Source organism: Calidris pugnax, unplaced genomic scaffold (assembly GCF_001431845.1).
Source record: "Calidris pugnax isolate Ruff unplaced genomic scaffold, ASM143184v1 scaffold13, whole genome shotgun sequence".
Taxonomy (NCBI): domain Eukaryota; kingdom Metazoa; phylum Chordata; class Aves; order Charadriiformes; family Scolopacidae; genus Calidris; species Calidris pugnax.
In genome coordinates this window covers 20,246,039-20,264,751 of record NW_015090810.1, presented here as the reverse complement: position 1 = coordinate 20,264,751, position 18,713 = coordinate 20,246,039, and the positions used below count along the sequence as shown (strand labels likewise).

Sequence of the window (18,713 nt, the reverse complement as noted above, 5' to 3'; positions counted from 1 at the left end):
AACCAACTGGTGAGTAGACAGGCTTAATGTCAAACTGACCAAGCACACACAGGTGCCAAAAGCTCAAAGCACACATTTTGAAAAAGGTGTATTTTCCCTTCTGCTCTTGTGCTATTATATTAAAGAGCTACCAGCAACAGCACCGAATCCATTTTTTAAGTGAATATGTTAAGTTAAACGTGCAATTCCTTTGAACTAGAAGAAGCTACCACATAATGCAGTTCTACATGCTCTCTGTCCTTACTGCCTTTGCATTTCTTAGGGACATCAAGGTGCTGATTTTGACCTAAACACAACTTAATTTTTGCATAACAAACTCCTCTCTCGGCAGGACACGTGAACTGAAACCAGCCCGGTCAGCGGGACCAAAAAGATGTTATCTGCAGCAGGGGTCCTTTAGTGCCTAACCCCAGAGGTAGGCTCTGATTGCTCAAATCCACTCACATTTTTCCAGAGAAACTCCCTCATTTGCATGAGATTCTGTGGGATAGCTACAGTTTACTCAGATGCATATAAGATATAGTAACTAGACATTGCTTTTGAGCAAGTCCTTTTCTTCCAGTAGGAGAAGAGGTACCAGATAAGGATATTCTTGCCCTTTTCCTTTTCAAATGAAGGTTAAATTCAGATGTGTTTCATCAGGGTGAAGCCTACACAACTGTGTAATGCTTTGCTACTGCTTGTGTATTTTAATTAAAAATTGCTATTAAATTTCTGAAGTCATAAAGACTTGAAATTAAGTGAGGTGGTTATAAATTTGTTTCACCTCCATTCCTCTGATTCAGGCTCAGCTACCCACCCACTCCCTTTTTAATAGTTCCTTACTTCTTTAATATTTTAAGTGCATTCAGTTTATTACACTTAGAATTTTAAGGAAAAAAACCCCTGTTTTCAGCTACAGCCAAACATGGTTGTAGGGTCTATTACGATCCCTGAGTAGGAGCAACATTAAGACTCCTCAGCACTGTCTCCAAAAGGTAAGCTTTGAGCACCAAGTCTGCTTTTCAGGTATTTTAATCAACTTGATGGCTGCTCTAACGCATGCCTGATGCCAGTATCAGCCACTAGTTAGATGGGTATAGCATAGGAGTTGCCTTTTTCTCAGCAATTTCCCTTTCCCTAAGAGAAGGAGTTGACATGTATTGTCTGGGTGCCTCCAGGGATTCCCTTCCCCAGAGAGCTGTGGGTCTGCAACATCAACCTCTAAGGTGGGAAAGCAGAAGACTCTTCTGAATTATACTCTCCGGCCAATTTTTGCTGAGTTCCTTACAACATTATATCCATGCTGGGGGAACAGAAGCAAATTTTATGACCATTTATTGGTCTAGAATGCTACAAACAAGTGGTAACCATAAAGATGATTCCTGTGAGACAGAAACCAGATATCCATCCACAACAGAATAAAAAGATTAATCTTCATGCAGACCACACAAACATATTTCTTTTTGCTCCACTGGATTTAAACCAAGACTCTCTGCTTTTTTTGAAGATCTATGAATCTTAGGGCAACCTGAATGTTACATTGTTACCTCACCATCTCATTATCTATCCACAAACTAAATAAAAAGGCAGCTTTTTAATTGGCAAATTCCTTGCAAACGCTTCAAGACTGCTCAGTGAGCAAAATCTTTTCCTGCATGCACGCTGCATGAAAATGCACATGCTTAGCAATCTGCATTGGGTCTTCAACAAAATGGTATCCAGCAGACTGCAGCAACCACCAGTTCCCTTATGGAACTGGTCAAGCAGGTCTAATTATCGTCATTATTTCTACCCCGTCTTCAAAGACTGAGAGAGTTCTGCCTTTTGCATTGTATTTTCTTGTCAAGCTTGGTACCGCACCCCCATCCATCCTGCTACATCGCTGCTCCCAACCAGTCACCATTATTTAAATTTTCTCTCCATCACCTCCATGGTTTCTTTCATGCATGGCTGGACTTCCTCAAGCTCATCGAACCTGTAAGGAAGCCTTCATTTTGCACCCTCAGAGAGACCAGATTCTGCCATGCAGCTTACAGTGAATTTCATGCTCTAACTATATATATATCTACACACACACAAGGTATCCAATCCTCCTTGCATGTTTGCTGCCAGAGCCCAAGTCCTGAAGAAAAGGGAGGACCTACAAGTGGGGAACGGCCTCTAAATCTGCTGAGAGCTATCATAAGTAAAAACAAATAGACAAATACGTAATGAAGCCTTTCAGCTCACGCTGACCTCTTCAGGCACTAGTGGTTCAATCATAGGAGCTTCCTCCTGCCTTGCTGCAAGCCGAACGGGAGATGTGGAAAGCCTCTTCTCCCACTCATTAGACACAGTTGTTTCTGTGGAGGTTTCCAAGAAGGTGCGTTTCAGCTCGCTTATATTGGTCTGATGTTTCATCAGATCTTCCTGGGTTTTGTCTAGGTCCTGGACAGTTTTAAAAGAATAGAGCAGTTTGTGATACATCCTAAACCAACCAAAGTTTAGAGCCAAAACACACAACTTGGTTAGTTAAGAGGGAAGGTAACATCTCAGGGAGCCGGGGAGCACAGCACTAACACAACACTCTGTGAAAATGTGGCATTTTGAGAGATAACAGCATAGCATATCTCGTACAAGTGAGTATAAATACACTCTTAAAGAGCTTAATCGTATCACTATCACTTACACCTGATAAAGAGGCTTCAAACCAACATACATATGCGCGTGGACGCACACACACATACGCGCACGCATATATATATATATATTTATAGTTCAAGTTAGAGAAGTCATCATAATCTGAGAAAAAAAATATCTATTTAATTTATTAGCAGGTGGGAATACACAGTTCATGCATCATAGTGCAGATTCACAGGTTACCACTAAAACTAACACACATGTACGTACATGCACTGGTATATACCAATACCAACCTCTAACATAAGATTACTATGTTTGACATACACATTTTCACCCTGTATTCGCTTAATCAGACTATTCTGAAAGAAGTGAAAAAGAAAGGGAAAGGTAAGGGACACAGTATTGAAAGGATACAAAATGCTGTTTCTACACATTTCTTCACAGAGAACCGACAATACCATGCTGAGAGAGGTGAACACCTCCAATACTTGAGCAACATCTGGGCCTTTGGTTTCTGTACCTGTGCCTTTAGATCTCCGTCCTCGTCTTGATCCGACTGCCAGCATGAGAAAGATTGGAAAACAACACCTTACCCACTTGTATGACTGAAGGCTTTACACAAACTAGTGAGAGGAACACGCTAAGTTAAAATCACATTTTCTCTATGTTAAAAGCTTAAGGAGAAGGCAAAGATACACTGGCTGACTTTGCATGGCTCTCCTAACTCAGAGCAAGCCTCCTCTTATCAAACATGTTAATTGTGAATGGAGGAGTACTAAACATTTTCCTTTGATAAATACCATTGGTGCAGTCCGTGTTCACAGATCTTTATTTAGAGAGCAGCCGTTGGACCTTCTCACCAAGATCGTGGCTGCTTTTGGACTAAATGGCAACAGCAAATTCTTTGGAAGCCCATAATCTCAGAGTTTAAACATATGGCATCTCCTGGGCCACAGGCAAAGCTTTGGATTAACTCACCATGGGTAAATGACCCGCAACACTTTCTACAGAATGAAGCACAATTTATTTGATAAAAATGCTATTTCCCTAACCTCAGTCCCTTGCCATATTTATATAGCTTTATTTCATATTTAGTCGGTATATTGTCTTTCAGGTCTTTTGGAATTGCACCCATTTCAGCTCAAATTCACTTCAGCTCTCATTTTCAAAAGCAATGCAACATGCCCTGCCAAAGCAGCCCCCTTTCTGATGGCTGAAGTTTCAGGTGGCAAGTACACCACGTGCTTTGAAAATCAGCTATCCAGAAGGAAAACAAGAGGTTCAAAAAATCTTCTCCCCTAAAATAAAGATGGACAACAGGGAGATTATCATGCCTTTTACATGTCATGGGTTTAGGATTATGCTTTACTTTCTGTGTGACTCAAGGCCTGAAGTCATACAGTGCAAGAGGCACTTCAAAGCATTCTCTACTCCAGACTCATCTCAACAGACTCTGTGTTGTTGATCCATTTGGATTCTTTTAGTGCTCGTGCCACTATTTTATCGTTAATTTTTCATATAGTCCTAATTAGTCAAATGACCCATAGGAAAATCTTTATCTGTTGATTACTTTATAACTCAGCTCAAATCTATTCTATTTACAACCAAGGCCGAATTGCCCTGACACGTCATACAGAGAATTCTTCCTCGACAATAATTTTAACAGTCTGAAATATTAATGAGGTCCTACTGAAAACCTACAGTAGTGGCTGTGGTAAGGCGCTGTCTTCTACTAGATGTCAGACCAAATTCAGCTCATGTTTGCAGCTGCACCCATATTAATTATGAAAGCATTATATGCACTTCACTGGAGTCACATAGGGTCGAATTTGCCTGCACAGTCTATAGACCGTGCTGTGGATACGAGGCTTCTCAGGGCAGAGAAAATACAACAGTGCCTCCTCTGAAGACAATAACTGGATGGCAATACGTGAAGATGACACAGGAAATTGCATTCAAGGAAAACCATAGGTGTTCGTAATATGGCAATACCATTATTCAGAAAACTTGAAAACTGCTTTTTACTGTCTTTTTTCCCCCCACCCCTCTCTCTCACACCCAAGCTGCAGATGATCAGAGCAAACAAGCAAACTGCCCGACCCAGGGCACAAGCGGGGCCAGCACGACCGTCCCCGGGGCGGGTGACACTGCCACCGCCTCGCTGTCTGCAGGGCACAGAGGCTGGGCAGCTCCCAAACCGAAGGCAGAAACACGAGGAACCCACAAGGAGCAGGGAGAAGTCCCCGAGCGAGGCTCTCGCACATGCAGACGCGCGCAGAGAGGGCCCCTGAACTGCCGCGGGAGACATGCGGTTTGGCACTCGGGGTGGGGAAGAGACGAGGCAAAAGGCCCTGCCCCTGCCCCAGCTGGGGGCCGGCGACTGTACAAACCTCGGTGGCAGTGGTCTCACCATCAGCTGCAGTGTCCGTCTGCTCACTGTCAGTCTATTGGGTTAGACAAGTGACCGGGTCCCAAGAGGAAGGCAGGAATAAAGAATAAACCCAGCTCATCAGTACAGGCGGCTCGCGCGGGGGAACCCTTAAATTCAACATCCCTGCGAACTGCATTGGCATCGCTTTTTCATCACACGCACAAGTCAAAGAAGCAAAATAAAAAGGCTATATTAGTAAACAGAACAGACTCAGAGGAAGACTCGAGGCGTATTGTACACAGTATATATGGCTTTACTGGAACAAATTTATAAGCCAAACAAAACATTACTGGAAAAGTGTTATTTGAATAGCAGATTTTTTTCTTAAGAAAGCCAGGTGGCTTTAAAAAAAAAAATGGGGGAAAAAAAAAGCTAATATTTTTCTAAACAAGCTTTTCCTCCCATAATTTTTTTTCCTAAAAGAAAATTATTCATCCAATTTTTGTTCTATTCAATATAGATTAATGTGGTATTTGACTTTTACTCCAGAGGGGGAAAAGATAATTGAAAGAAAAAAAAAAAAAAGGCTACTTTAACAGTCACCTGACTTTCAGCCCCTCATTTGTACAGAAGTTGTTCTTGTCTCCACATTTATACACCATGAGGCTGTCTGCATTACCAAGGAGTTGAAATAACCATACCCCCAGCCCATTTACTGTCTGTCTGTGGAGTAATGGTAAGGCTCAGATCCCACTTGGTTCCAATAAAGAGAAGCTGATATTGTTAACAATAGTAAAAAGAAAGAAAACTGCCATTAAAAGAATCAAAAATACTTCTCATTCCATTTAAGAATATGGATGAAAGCAGGAGAGAAATAAAAGTACCCCCCCAGCCCAAAACACTTACTGGGTACAAGTGATAAAAATGAAACAAAGCACAGCATTGCACAGACTGATCTATCCCTACATGCTTGGCACTGTGAAAAACATTTTAGTGGAGAATACAAGTGTCAAGATTTTATAAATAGAGAGTCGAGTGTAGCTTGTTACAGGCTGAGAAGAGAGTTCAAAATGATTATTTTTGATGTTATGCAAGCTTATGGAAAACTAGTAAGTAAAGAAAGTGCTCCCTACTGCCCCAGATTTGCACATCCAAGTGGTTTTAACATCAGTGAAAGCTCTGGTTTTGATTAGAGATTTTCTGTGGTCCTTAGATAATCTAGAGTAACCCAGGCAGGTAATCGAAAGCTGGGACAATACAACTCATCCCCAAATCACTTCTGTATGAAACAAGACAAAAAAGCAACCTACTGGTGGTGGCAGTATCAGTCTGAACTTTCAATTTCCAATCTTCTGTCATTTTCCGACAACTGCATTGTTTCATAAAACTGCTTTTTGGATATTTTTCCATTGCTTTTCTCTCTATCATTCCTTCCTTTGAATAATTTGTATTGCTTGCACGACAGGCAAAAGAATAAGCAGGTATTTTGGACTGTTCAGTAAGTACATGAATGCAAGTTATTTCCAATTTTTCAATCAATAACCACTCACAGTAGACAGAGTGCTTTAATTTTTAAAATGAAACTGTAATGCCAAAATAGCCTACCTAGCTGGTCAAATTGCTTTCATTAAAGTGCTAGAAAATTATTTCTTTATTAAGAAAGAATCTCAGATAACATTATAGGCAATTGTAAAGGTATGAGAATATAAAAAAAACAAACAATCTATGCATTGTCATTCCTATTAAAAAGAAAAGGAAGGAATGAATCTCGGAATTCAAAAAGAATTAAAAGATTTGTATCAAGGCACCGTAACACGTGACTCTGGCGTATAGGGTTCATTTAAGAGCTTGAAATTGGGAACATGATAGAAAAAAATCAATAGAAATATTAGCTGCTAAGGTACGAACGCAGAAGCTAATGAAATCTAAGGAGAGAAATTCTGCCTCTGACTGCACCGACTGCCTCCAGCTGCACTGCTCAATGGAGAACCGAGCTCAGCAAGGTGTGAGATTGGTTCAGGATACTGGCTGTAGCCTTCTGCATCACTGTGTGCAATCTTTTGTGACTGGGGGGAAAAATAAGGTTTCTATTTCTTTCATCATAACAGCAATGAAATCCTAAATAAGGCGTAAAATTCACTTTATTGCAACACACATCTGCTAATAAGCCAATCAAGAGCCACGGAGTCAAAGTCAGCATTACCGAGCTACTTGAAATAAAGATTTGGGGTTATTGCAGAGCAGGGAATGGCGAATTAAAGCTCAGCAAGGCAGCTCTCCCGCAGAGCAGAGAGTAAGAAAGGTTGGACTCAGCTCTGAGCTGGGCTGTGGTGCACTGAGGGACAGGCAGCTGCTGGGGGTGCTCATGGGGGGGCGAAGGATGGAGCAGGACGGGAAGGCAGCTGTCTCCTGAGGTGCTGTGGCTGCACCTCCTCTAACTTGCGATTGTAATTGCTGTGATTTGTTTTGCCAATGTAATGCAGACATGCCCGAGTTTAAAACATACTCACTTTCATGCAATATTTTGAACAAGAAATACCCCCTGGATTAGGCACAAGTCTGTGTTGTCTGCCAGGAAGCACTGCCAGAGTAATCACCCTTATAAAAGACTGACACTAAAAAGCCTATTTCATATGGTTTTATGCACAATAGTTTCTAACTTTACGAACGAAAAGAAGTGCTCATTTCTGAAAGAGGAACAGACCAATGTATTACATAAACACTGCCTCGTTATTGCCTCTGGAGCTGGCACTGTATTAATGCTGTTATTGCTATTAGATTAATCCAAGTGCAGAGCTAATGCAAATTGAGACCTAAACGCTATCTCAAAATGAGGACACAAAATGAGACAGCAACATTTTGGATGCCTTTTATCAGAAATTGCACATTATTATTTAGTTGTTAGGCATCACAGAGCCAAAAGCGTCTAAAGACAATGTTTTTACAAGATAAATTGATGTGACTTTTGGCTTTCCATAAAAGGGAAATGAAATCCTGCACCAAGGATAACAAAACCAACAGCGGCAGATCACACAAATGTGTCGATGCTCAAGCTGGCTTATTGAAGACAACTAGTGCAACGGCATCGAAAAGTGGCCAAAATGGCTTTTTACAAACGGCCAACTGGTCTGTGATTACCCAATCTGGTTTGGTTTTTTTACATACAAAGCAAAATCATATTTTTGCATTTGAAGACGATGGGGAAAAAGGAAAAATGAGGAAAAGCCAAACTCATTTTTTTTATTCTGTCAACAAAGAATAACTAGGCACCAGCAGAAACTGAGATGCCAGTTACTGTTACTTAAACAAGCAGATTCCTTTCCTTTTTCTGAATATATTATCATCTCTGTGGTTCCCAGAACCACTGTGGACTCTTCTGCAGTTGGTTTATCTGCCTGTGATAACCCCGGTGGCTTGAGGCATCGGTTTTGGCAGTGCTAATATAACACCGCAAATAGCAAGGTGTCCCACATGGCATGTTCCCCCAACAGCTGCAGAACAGCTGTCCCAATCTGACCTCTCACTGATACATTGGATTTAATCACAGGAAAATGATTTAATCTGCAGCAGAGATGGGATTAAGGCTGAAAATCCAGATCCAAGTTTTGCTGGACCAGAAAGCCTCTTCTAGGCTCAGGCTACAGCTCGCAGCCTCGTGCAAAAAGCTGAGTCCACCTGTACTTTGAACATCCTGAAGTCTGTGAGGGTGCCCATAATTATTGGCTAGCTATTTATATAAATATAACGTATATGCATACACATATATATGCATGCATATATAATTATGCAGGAAATTGTACTTAATTCCCACTATTTAGATAACTATTCTAAGCCTAGTATAAACTGATAGGGGGAAGAAAAAGGTCTTAGTGGGTTCAGATACAATACTTCAGAGCTGAGCAGTGGCAATTTGTTTAGTGCAAGTCACTTTGCATCAGCTGACACAGTTCAAACCAAGCCACTTCCACACAGTGTTGTGCCTAACCCTGGGCCCCACACTGCACTCCCAACACGAGAAAGAAAAAAAATAGAAAAGAAAAAAAAAAACACCCAAACCCCAACCCCCAAACCAAAAAAAATAAAAATAAAAATAATCAAATCCAAACCAAGCCCAACCCTTCTAACATATCAGCACAGACAGAAATGAGGCTCTGAAAGTAGGACCACTATTGCAGCAATCTAACACTGGTTAGGACTGAAGCACTGAACACAAAAAAAAGAGTGTGTTCGATGCCGAGGTACACACCTCTTCCTCTGAACTGTCACTCAGGTCATTGGCAAGTGAGGCACTCAAGGAGGCCGCCTTGGGCTCCAGGTAGCAGAGGCACATAGCCAGAGGGAAGGAGAGAGTGAGGGCGTATGGCACTGAGAAAGAGGCAGAGAGCAGAAAGAAAAAAATGAAGAGGAAGCAAGGCACCAGGGAGGGGGAGCGGATGGGAAGGTAGTGCTGCACGCTGGCAGGCAGGAGGTTGGTTTCGGAGAGGTTAGGGAGCGACAGGTAGCCGTCGTCATCCAGGAGGGAAGGAAAGGACTCCGGGAGTTGCAAGGAGAAGGAAAACAGCGTTCCGCCTTTGCCGGCTTTTTGCTTATAGGCGAAAGGCACGTCTTGCTCGGGGGAGCAAACTCGCCCCTTTCTGTCGGAGTCGGGCTCCGGCTCGCCGTGCCGGGGAGCGCTCTCCTTGGGCCCCTCGCCCCCCGCGGGCTTTGCTCCAGCGCTCTCCTTGCATCTCCTGCGGAGCTTGGCGGGAGGTGCGTGGGGGCCAGGCGGCGAGGATGGCGGGGGGTGGCGGTGGCGGGAGTCGGGGCCAAGCAAAGATGGCTGGTGACAAGAGAAAGAGCGGCAAACAAGGCGCAAAAGCAAAAGGACAAAAAGAAAACTGTAATTAGTTAATTTTCTTCCGTGATGATTAGTTAGATATATATATATATTAAAAAAATTATAAACAGTATTTTAACACCACAGCTTTCCACTGAGTTAAACGGTGCACGTTCCCGTGCCACACACCCCAGGTATTAGTGAATCAGGGTTACAGCTCAGCAAAAGGCAACTTCTTGATTCAGCATTTCTCTAGTCATCTGCAGCACAGCATTCCCACAAAACCCTTCCCGGCCGTATGCAGAGTTTCAGGTGCTGCCAGTTTCCACTCACTGTGAGACTGGCTTCACATCATAAGGAGCTTTCAAACATGAAGTACATGGAGAGCAACAAAGAAACGAGGGAATGTATTTCTAATACCAACACTGCTTGTGACAGCACTCCCGCAGTCAGGAGGAGACCCAGTGGGGGCCAGATGCTTCCCTTCTATGCCTTGGACAACCTCAGCAGTAATAATTAAATCCCAACGATTTTAAAACTCTATGTACCCAAATTCTTCTATTACAACGTTAAAAAAAAAAAAAAAATCTAGGTCCTAAATCTAAATAAAACACATTCTGGTTGGGAGGGGACATAAATCTATATGCCAGCCATACTTGATGGAAAAAACTCTACTAGCTCAATACCCCCTCAACCCACCAGCTCCTCAGCACGGCTCCCATCGCCACCCAGGCTGGTCCCTGCCCTCACCTCTGCCTGCTCCTGGCCACCCACCCTGCTGCCCCCACCGCTTCAGCAGCACATTGACAGAAGGGAGCTGAGGGTTTGGGTTAGGCAGGTTCCCCTGCTCTCTTGCTGGGGATCTGAAGGGGGTAGGGGGGGCTGACCAGCGAGAGGTCCATGCCGCACACGGCCACATCTCCCCACAGACAAAAAGTGAGTCCTTGCCCATAGCAAAGAGGCCAAAACATATCCAATGCTTTTGTTACAAATTCTACCGCAATGCAAAGAATATTGGCTACCAACAAGCAGGATTTGCTTCGATACACCATTTCTAGGGCATTCAACGGGTCTTTAAGGTCATTCAAGGGCAAAAAATTGGTATGGGCAGGGAAGTAACTGAGCAGGAGGAGAGCTCGCGACTCTGACCATCACCTAAGACACTCCCTGTGGACAGCCACGACTGCCCTTTGGAAGGACAACAGCAGCCACTGGCACCAAAATACCGCAGTACAAGAGACCTGCCACGATATTAACAGATCAGAGACGTTTTGGCCAAAGTCAACTCGATGCACTTAGCTAAAGTGGTTCGCTGGCTCCATCTCCGTGACCAAACCCCAAGTACTCCATCTACCAGGCATCTCCCCGAGGAACTATAAAAGGCATTTCACTCCCACTGCCACCCCCAGCTCCTCAGAGCAGAATGACTTCAAAGCCAAAACAGCATTTGCCTGTACAAGCTGGTGCCAAATCTGAGCCAACAAGCAGAATTTAGAAACAGGTTGCAGCAATGCTAGCTATGAAGCCTAATCTTTACCAGATATATTAACAGCAGGAATGGGATTTAAGCCCAATATTTACATGGAAGAGCTCCTTCCCCTCCCCTTAATATTTTGCTTCTTTCTCTTCTCTAACTGGAACAGTTAAAAACCCAATCTATCAGTTCAGGCAATCTGTATTCCCAAATTAAGCAACCAAAACCAAGCCTAACTTCAAACTGCTTACAAATGTCTTCTTTATGGGCTTAAGATAGTAAGCTCAAGTCAAAATTTAATGCTGACGGACTTGATGCAAGCTGAACACACAGAACTTCTCTTTATATTGTAAAGGCAAAAAAGCCAAAGTAAATTTATTCTTTGCTAATACAGACTATTCACTTACTGACATCTTTGCAGTGTTAATATTTAGAATAACTTCTGGTACTTAAATATATATGGATAAAACAAAGGAAAATGTCTTAGTTGAAAAGTTGAAAACCTACCTAATAAAATTTGTATACTCTTAAAAAGGAATTTAATTTCAAATTTGTCCTGTGTTTCTTGAGACCCTATTCTCTTTATAATCAATGACGAAAGTGTTGGCAGATCCAGTGGAAGCAGGAGTGAGATCTCCATAGGCTTAGTATTAGTGGGTGCTTTAAAAAGAACCCACCTCCTGGGGAGAGGGGGATAAAAATCATTCCTTTGTGCGTTTATAACTACCATCAAAATATTCTCCTAAAAATATCTTTGATTATTTCTAGCCATATATAAGGAATAGATGGTCTTCGAAACGCAGCTGATCTCTCCATTGACCTAAATTTACAAACACTTGGAACAGAATTAGTTTCTATTGGATATTTACTATATATTTGATTTTCATCAATGTTTCTTCCATGCAGAAACCAATGGAATTTCAAGAAGACCCCAGTAAAATTTTACAAAGACTATTTTTTTTAATGCCACAATTACAGCACACAGTTTAAAAAAAAAAAAATCTTTTTTCATCTGCAATTTTCAGTAATTCAATTTGTTTCTGATTCTTGGTACCTTGGTACCTTTTTGAGGACTTAATCCTTTAGCTATGTAGCTATTGTGACCTCATATGATAAGGCTAGACGTTCAGGTTCTAACATTTGCATGCATGACAGTTTTGTGGGTGTAAAGGCATAAAGCAAGGTTCTTCCTCATAAACGAAGAGGGTAAATCTTACTTGTTTAGCAAATGCATTACATAGTACACTTTTTGAGTTATATCCTAGATGTAATATTTCATATCCTATTCTCCTCAATGTAAAAGAAACAGAGGACACATTACAGTCAATCTTTTCTGATTCTACCTTATTTCTCTTTGCTGTCAGTCTCTGAAATTCAGTATCTTCTCTGTCTCTCTGTTTGATTTACCCCTTCTTAGTAACTCAGTAGATTAATGCACGGCCATGTGTGTATGTGTGTGCGGTGGTGGTGGGATTAGAGATGGTGATGGATGAATTAAATTTACCAACTGAGCAGAGAATCATCAACAAAAACAGTTTTCTTCAATTCAAAACTTCAAATGAGGGAAGCAAATGCTTTTGTAAGCCAGAAAAAAAGCTTATAAAGTACATTAATACCCAAAAGTTAATAGAGAAAAAATGCGCATTGAAATACATGCAAGGAACCAGAGCATTATGAAAAGTAAATGAGAAAAATACAACTGTTTAAAGCACAGAGCTACATACAAGAACACAGAACTATTTTATTGCCTTGTCAAAAAATAAAAAACATGATCTCCATACTAAAGTCAAAATACGACTGAAGACCAAAGGAGCAAAAGGTGCACTGCTGGGCTACTTTTGGGTATTTCCTAAAGAGCTCTTGAACAGTATGTACAAAGCACTGCGCTGGCTGTTGAATGGATTTACTTTTAAAAAAAAAAGTCTGAGGCAGGAATTGACTTTTACCCCATTGTAGAAATGCAAAAGGACTATAAAAATACTGATTCAAGACAGGTACATACACATACATACAACTGTGTATATTCCAGTTTCCGTTCACTGAATTAGGTATTTTCTCCCTCCCTAACAATTCTGAGTTTCGCTGAGCGCTCTGCAGGCAGGTCAGTTTAACACAAAACCCCCAAAACTCTACCTTGGTGTCATGGCGTATTGCCGAGACCGGGGTGACTTCCTCTGCTCTTTTCTTTTTGCCCTCTTCATCATCTTTCTCTTCTTCTGCCTTTTTCTCCGGAGTCACAGTGGTTATCAAGTTGGTCTGAGAGATGCCCTTTGTTGTGGCGTACTGGCCAGTACCAACCTCTGCAGCAGACACAGAATCCTTCATGTACATTTCATGGTTTTCATTCACTGATGCTAAAAGCAAATATTTAAAGAGGGAAAGTCTGAAATAGCTTTTGCTCGGAAGCTGCGTAAAATTAAAAAGCTGGGTTAGTAAAACATTTGAGGTATTGCTGAAAACATAACTATGTGTCATGTTTCAGGAAACCAGAAGCATGTGCATACATTTAAATAAACTGTTTACTTGAAATAAAGCTTGTAGCTTTTATATGCATAAACATATATTATGGATGTGTATACACACATTACTGTAGCTAATGTGCGCATTACACAGTTGTTAAATGTTAGCAAGCCATTAAAAGAGCTACTGTAGTAAAACATCAGAAAAAAAAGAATCAACGCATCGCCACAGTTATCAGGCAGGAAACATAAGGAAAACCAGCTATGACATCAGCCATGGGGGTGGAAGAGATTTTTTTTTTAAATCTGTCAGAATCTAACAATGTAGATCAAACGCACGGTAAGTAGCGCGCTGCATTGCAGAAAATGACAATATTGATGCAACACAGGCATAATATCTGAGAATTGAGAAATGGGATCTTTGTATTATTGAGTTTTAAAGTCTGCCAGCTAAGCCAGCTCATTATCCTAAAAAATTCTGGGAACTGACGGCATTCAATTCAGTGAATCAAACCAGAATATTTTAGGATGTAAACACTGGATAATTCAGCAAACTTAAATGATTTTGATATAAGTAATAAATTCACAGATGGACTATAATTAAAACATTAATATATACCCAGACCCTGCTCTTTACTATTGCATAACTAATTTCTAAGTCAATAGGACTATTTAAATTTATGAAGGTACTTGCACCTGTAACAAATGACAGGGCTGGGATCACAGTGTGATTGCAATGCAGAATGTTACAGACACATTTTGCGTTACAGTAACAACATTAGTGAAGAAATCATAAGCCTTGATTATAAAAACCTCTTTTCCCCATTTGCACTTACACAACTTAATATCATAAAAACCTTGCGGAGTCTAACAAATGCTGGGGAAAAGCGTTTCAGGTATCTTGTCTCTTGGGAATGAGCTTAGGAGGCAGGAGAAAGCAAAGGGAGTAGAGGGAGACATCTTGTTTAGATGTTACAAACAAAATAACGCAGAAGTAGAATTTCTGCTTTGAGACACATGCACAGCAATCAGGTCACCAGTTGCTTGGTAACGAGCAAGAAGCACATCAGAATTAGAAGATTCCAAAATAATTAATGACAAGCAGCACCTTTAGGGGGAGAAAAGAAGGCTTGTCACTAGTTCTTTTAAATCAAAGCTTTTGCCCCTCCCCACCACCAGTTATATTCATTGCAATTTGTTTGTGATATTTTGTGGGAGAATTCACCTTTTTCTTTTTTTTTTAAACTGTAGCAATTCTGAATTTAGCCTCCTTTTTTTTTTTCTACAAAAATAAACTACAACCTCTTTTTACTCATTAGCTGACAGGAGTAACAGCTGGTGAAGTAACTGAGACTGAATCACATGCTGGTTTAACCTAAGGGAGCAGGAGAACCCTCCAGGAACTCCAGAGAGAGAAATGAGGAGTAAGGACATACTATAAACCCATGTATGTTACTCTCCATCTCACACCTTCAAAAGTAATGTATGGAAAAAAACCTGTTAGCGCTCATCGGACTAGGACACGAGGTAATTGGAAGCAAGTGTTATTACTCAATCAAGGGAAATAATCCATTTATGAATTGTAACATACACTTAAATGAAAAACCTACATAAGAAAAAAAAAACCAAGGTAAAGCAAAACTCAAAGAGTTACTCATGCAAACCCTGAAAAATTGTTGAAGCCTGACTTGCTTGGGCAGGCTGGCAGGTTCAGGCATCCTGTCCTTCCCCAAAAGGTGGAAGCCCTTTTTAGGTGTGAGGACAAGGAGGGGGGCTGCACAAAGAGCAGGGTCCCAATGACCTCCTCCAGGCAAACACTTTGTGAGGACCACAACACAGTATTTCTCTGTATCCTCCCCTAGTCCTGCAGTGACCGCGCAGGTACTCACAGCTTCCACTCTGCTGAAGCTCAAGGAGATGGGAGGACAACAGGCTTGTACCTAAGAACCTAAAGCAGTGACCACTGTGATGATAACTTCTGACAAAATCAATGAAGAGGACCTTACCCCCATCTAAGCTGCGGGACATAGTGTAACGTTTACTAGAAGACCGCTCGAAGTAAGGTGCGGGACGGTCGATGAGGGCACTGGCTCTTCTCGTCTGGGCCTGCGTCCGGCCGCTGTAGCGAAACTTGGAGCCCAGCGTGAGGAACTTCTTTGGAGGTGCTTCTGGCAGCAGGAGCCTAAAACACACCAAGCAGTGCACTCGTTACTCCCCCAGCCTCCAAAAATCAGTCCACTATGTCTGCAGAGGAAAGACGATGACTCTTGGGTGTCACTCTCCATTGTAAGCTGTGGCTCACGGGTCTGTGGCGAAAAGGGAATCAAAGGATGTCCCTCATAGAGCATGACAAAACTGCTAAGCTAACGCAGTCGAAGAGCTGAGTTCTTCCTAATGGGCAAGAATCACTCAATCCCTTCCTGCTTGAAAATCAGATTTATTATTTTCTAATCACCGAAACTAAAAATAAGATGTTCCTTGTGTCAGGGACTCTGATCTGGGCTGAAATATACATATAATTCTTATACGTGCGATTTCTGACAGTGCTATAGCTGAGAACAGGATCAGAACAGATTTCCAGTGAATGCAGGGCAGTATTCATTCACAGGGACACAGACATTTTTCAGGTTAGAGCCTTCCCACCCTCTGTATTTTGGCTACGGGAGTAGCTGAAGAAGCCATTTCTCCTGCTATGCAGTTTATGCTTTGGACATTGATTTTCCATTAAAAATCTCAAAACACCCAAAAAATGCAAACTCAATTTCTTTTTAGATCTTTTGCTACTGAGGCTGCATTGCATATGAACATACAGACAGCCTGAGCCAATAGTTTTAAAAAAAGAGAAAAATTCTTCAACCCCCACAAACACCTTGAGAGGGGTTTTTAAGTGCTGTATGCCCTTTGTCACCATTGAGAAATCTCACCCTTTTGAGTTCCCATTGCTAAGTATCTTCTTGCTGACTGTGTCAGCACAAACTAATTACAGCATCTATTCCACCATCCCAAGCTTTTCTCAAGTCTTCTTAGATGTCAAAAACATAGCTGCAAAATACCTCAGTAATACAAAAATTCCAGCTATAGACTGGTATTCACCAACTACTGTCTGTATTTTCATCTGTAATTAAATAAATATCCCCATTTTTCCTTTAAAACTCTTATCCACACCCCCCAGTAACTTTCCATATAGGTTGTTCTCCCTATACAAGTGTATGTGCAGAAGCACAGCAGATTCCTTCGTCTCTTTAATCACAGCAGCTGATAATATCATGGCACAGATAAAGCAAAACGATTAATTGGAACCATATGGTGTTTTAAAATATTCAGTATCTATCTGAAGTAGTATGAATAATTTGGGTGAAACATTTCAAATTTTGAAGAAGCAATAACCTTCCCTTGTCTGCTCAGAGATACCTCATAATCAAAAAGACAATTTGACTTGAAGGGCTTCGTCTCTGCTGACAGAATTGGTCTTTTCTGTTGTGTTTCATACCACACCTTTAGGAAAAGAAAACCACATACCTGAAAAATGTATGGTGCTCAACACACACTTTCCATAAGCGCTTTGCAGCACGATGATTTGGCAACTTAAACCCAATAGTACTTTCAAACTGCTCAAACTAGGTAGGAAAAAAGAAAAAGTACGTTTTTGATGCTGTGCATCTATTTTTACAGTGTACACAGGTTCATCTTAATTTCCTCCATCTGCATCATCTCATTGCAAGGGTGAACGTATATGCTCATGTATATAACCACATATACACATATTCTACAGACCACTGTTTGGGAAGGAAGCTGTGAGTGATAATCAAAGGTAACCTCTGAGGATTGTTTTTCAGGAAAAACACAGATAACGAGCAAGAGGGTTTTTTTGATGGTGACAGTGATGTTTTATGGCCTATAGTAACAAAGACATCAGTTAAGAGTTGCGAGACTTCTGAGAAAAACATCATTGAAGTGTTTTAACCCTGTTGGTTTAACTTCACCAGTTTAAACAGTGGGAAGCCTGGTAACAGCCTGGAGGGGAGCAATAGTCCCCAGGGACTGATCTGGTCTCACACAGCCTTAGATTAAGGAGATTCACGGTGAAAGAACTAGAGTTCGTAAATTACAGTGTTTTTAGATAATTTATCTCCTGGGGAGGCTGAGGAAAAGACAGGTAATTGAAAGAGTCTGCCGGGGATACTAAGAGACCTTTCTAGGTTGTGCTGCAGATTTATATTCCAGATGCAAAAGTTGTGCCAGCTACAACCGCTGTAACATTGATGGCGACATGCAGATAGCTAAGTAGGTGGAATAGTGTTGCTGTGACCAGGGAAAGATAGGCAGAAGGGCACTTGTAAGGAAACCTGGGTCCCTACGGGGAGTTGACAGAGAGAAATAAGGCAGGAAACAGCAAAACAATAAAGATGATATAAGCGACACATGGGATGGTGACTCACATCATCATCAAATGTGATTTGGAAAGAGACTGCACTAGTTATTTTGCATAAGGAGCTGTGACCTGGTCACAGGATGCTACACACCAAGACCAGCAGAGCTCAGTAGGACTTCAGTGGTGGAGACCTTGAGTACAGGCATTGGGAACATCAGTGGTTATTCATTTATTTTAAAAATCGAACTCAGTACTGGGAAGTTGGTCATTAAAACTGTGTCTGCTGAGAGGCAGAGGATGTAGTTTTGTGGATTTTAGTTTAGGACTCTAAAAATGGCTCAATCTCTGGGCGTCAGGGTCGAGGGGGTGGGAAGGGTCAGCAGATTTCCCAGGTCACTTACGAACTTAGTACTGGGAGCCATTGGCTCGGGACTCCCAAATGCCATATTGCACTAAGGGAGAAAAGGCCAGTCCTCCACCCTCTAAAATAAATATAGGTTTTTCATGTATCACAGACTGATTATTGGTACCAGCACTTAAAATGGAGACACTCCTTTGCCTCCCATAATCTGATTTATCATCTGATTTCTGCCTTGGCGCCTGCTCAACCCACGAGG

The 18,713-nt window shown here is 41.6% G+C and overlaps 1 protein-coding gene across 7 annotated transcripts in view; it reads right to left on the bottom strand.

The window, feature by feature from the left end:
- Positions 1-18,713, bottom strand: part of EPB41L3 (erythrocyte membrane protein band 4.1-like 3) — a 135,517-nt gene that overhangs the window by 11,969 nt on the left and 104,835 nt on the right. For 2 of the 7 annotated variants that reach the window (XM_014938528.1, XM_014938527.1), the window contains exons 10-17: positions 17,244-17,341; positions 15,731-15,906; positions 13,399-13,619; positions 9,222-9,794; positions 4,995-5,048; positions 3,125-3,160; positions 2,898-2,963; positions 2,218-2,409 (exon numbers count right to left, since the gene is read on the bottom strand). In XM_014938528.1, the coding sequence (XP_014794014.1) occupies positions 2,218-2,409; positions 2,898-2,963; positions 3,125-3,160; positions 4,995-5,048; positions 9,222-9,794; positions 13,399-13,619; positions 15,731-15,906; positions 17,244-17,341 (1,416 nt within the window). The remainder of the gene's footprint in view (positions 1-2,217; positions 2,410-2,897; positions 2,964-3,124; positions 3,161-4,994; positions 5,049-9,221; positions 9,795-13,398; positions 13,620-15,730; positions 15,907-17,243; positions 17,342-18,713) is intronic. The other 5 variants (XM_014938529.1, XM_014938532.1, XM_014938531.1 and 2 more) reach the window with 5 other exon arrangements.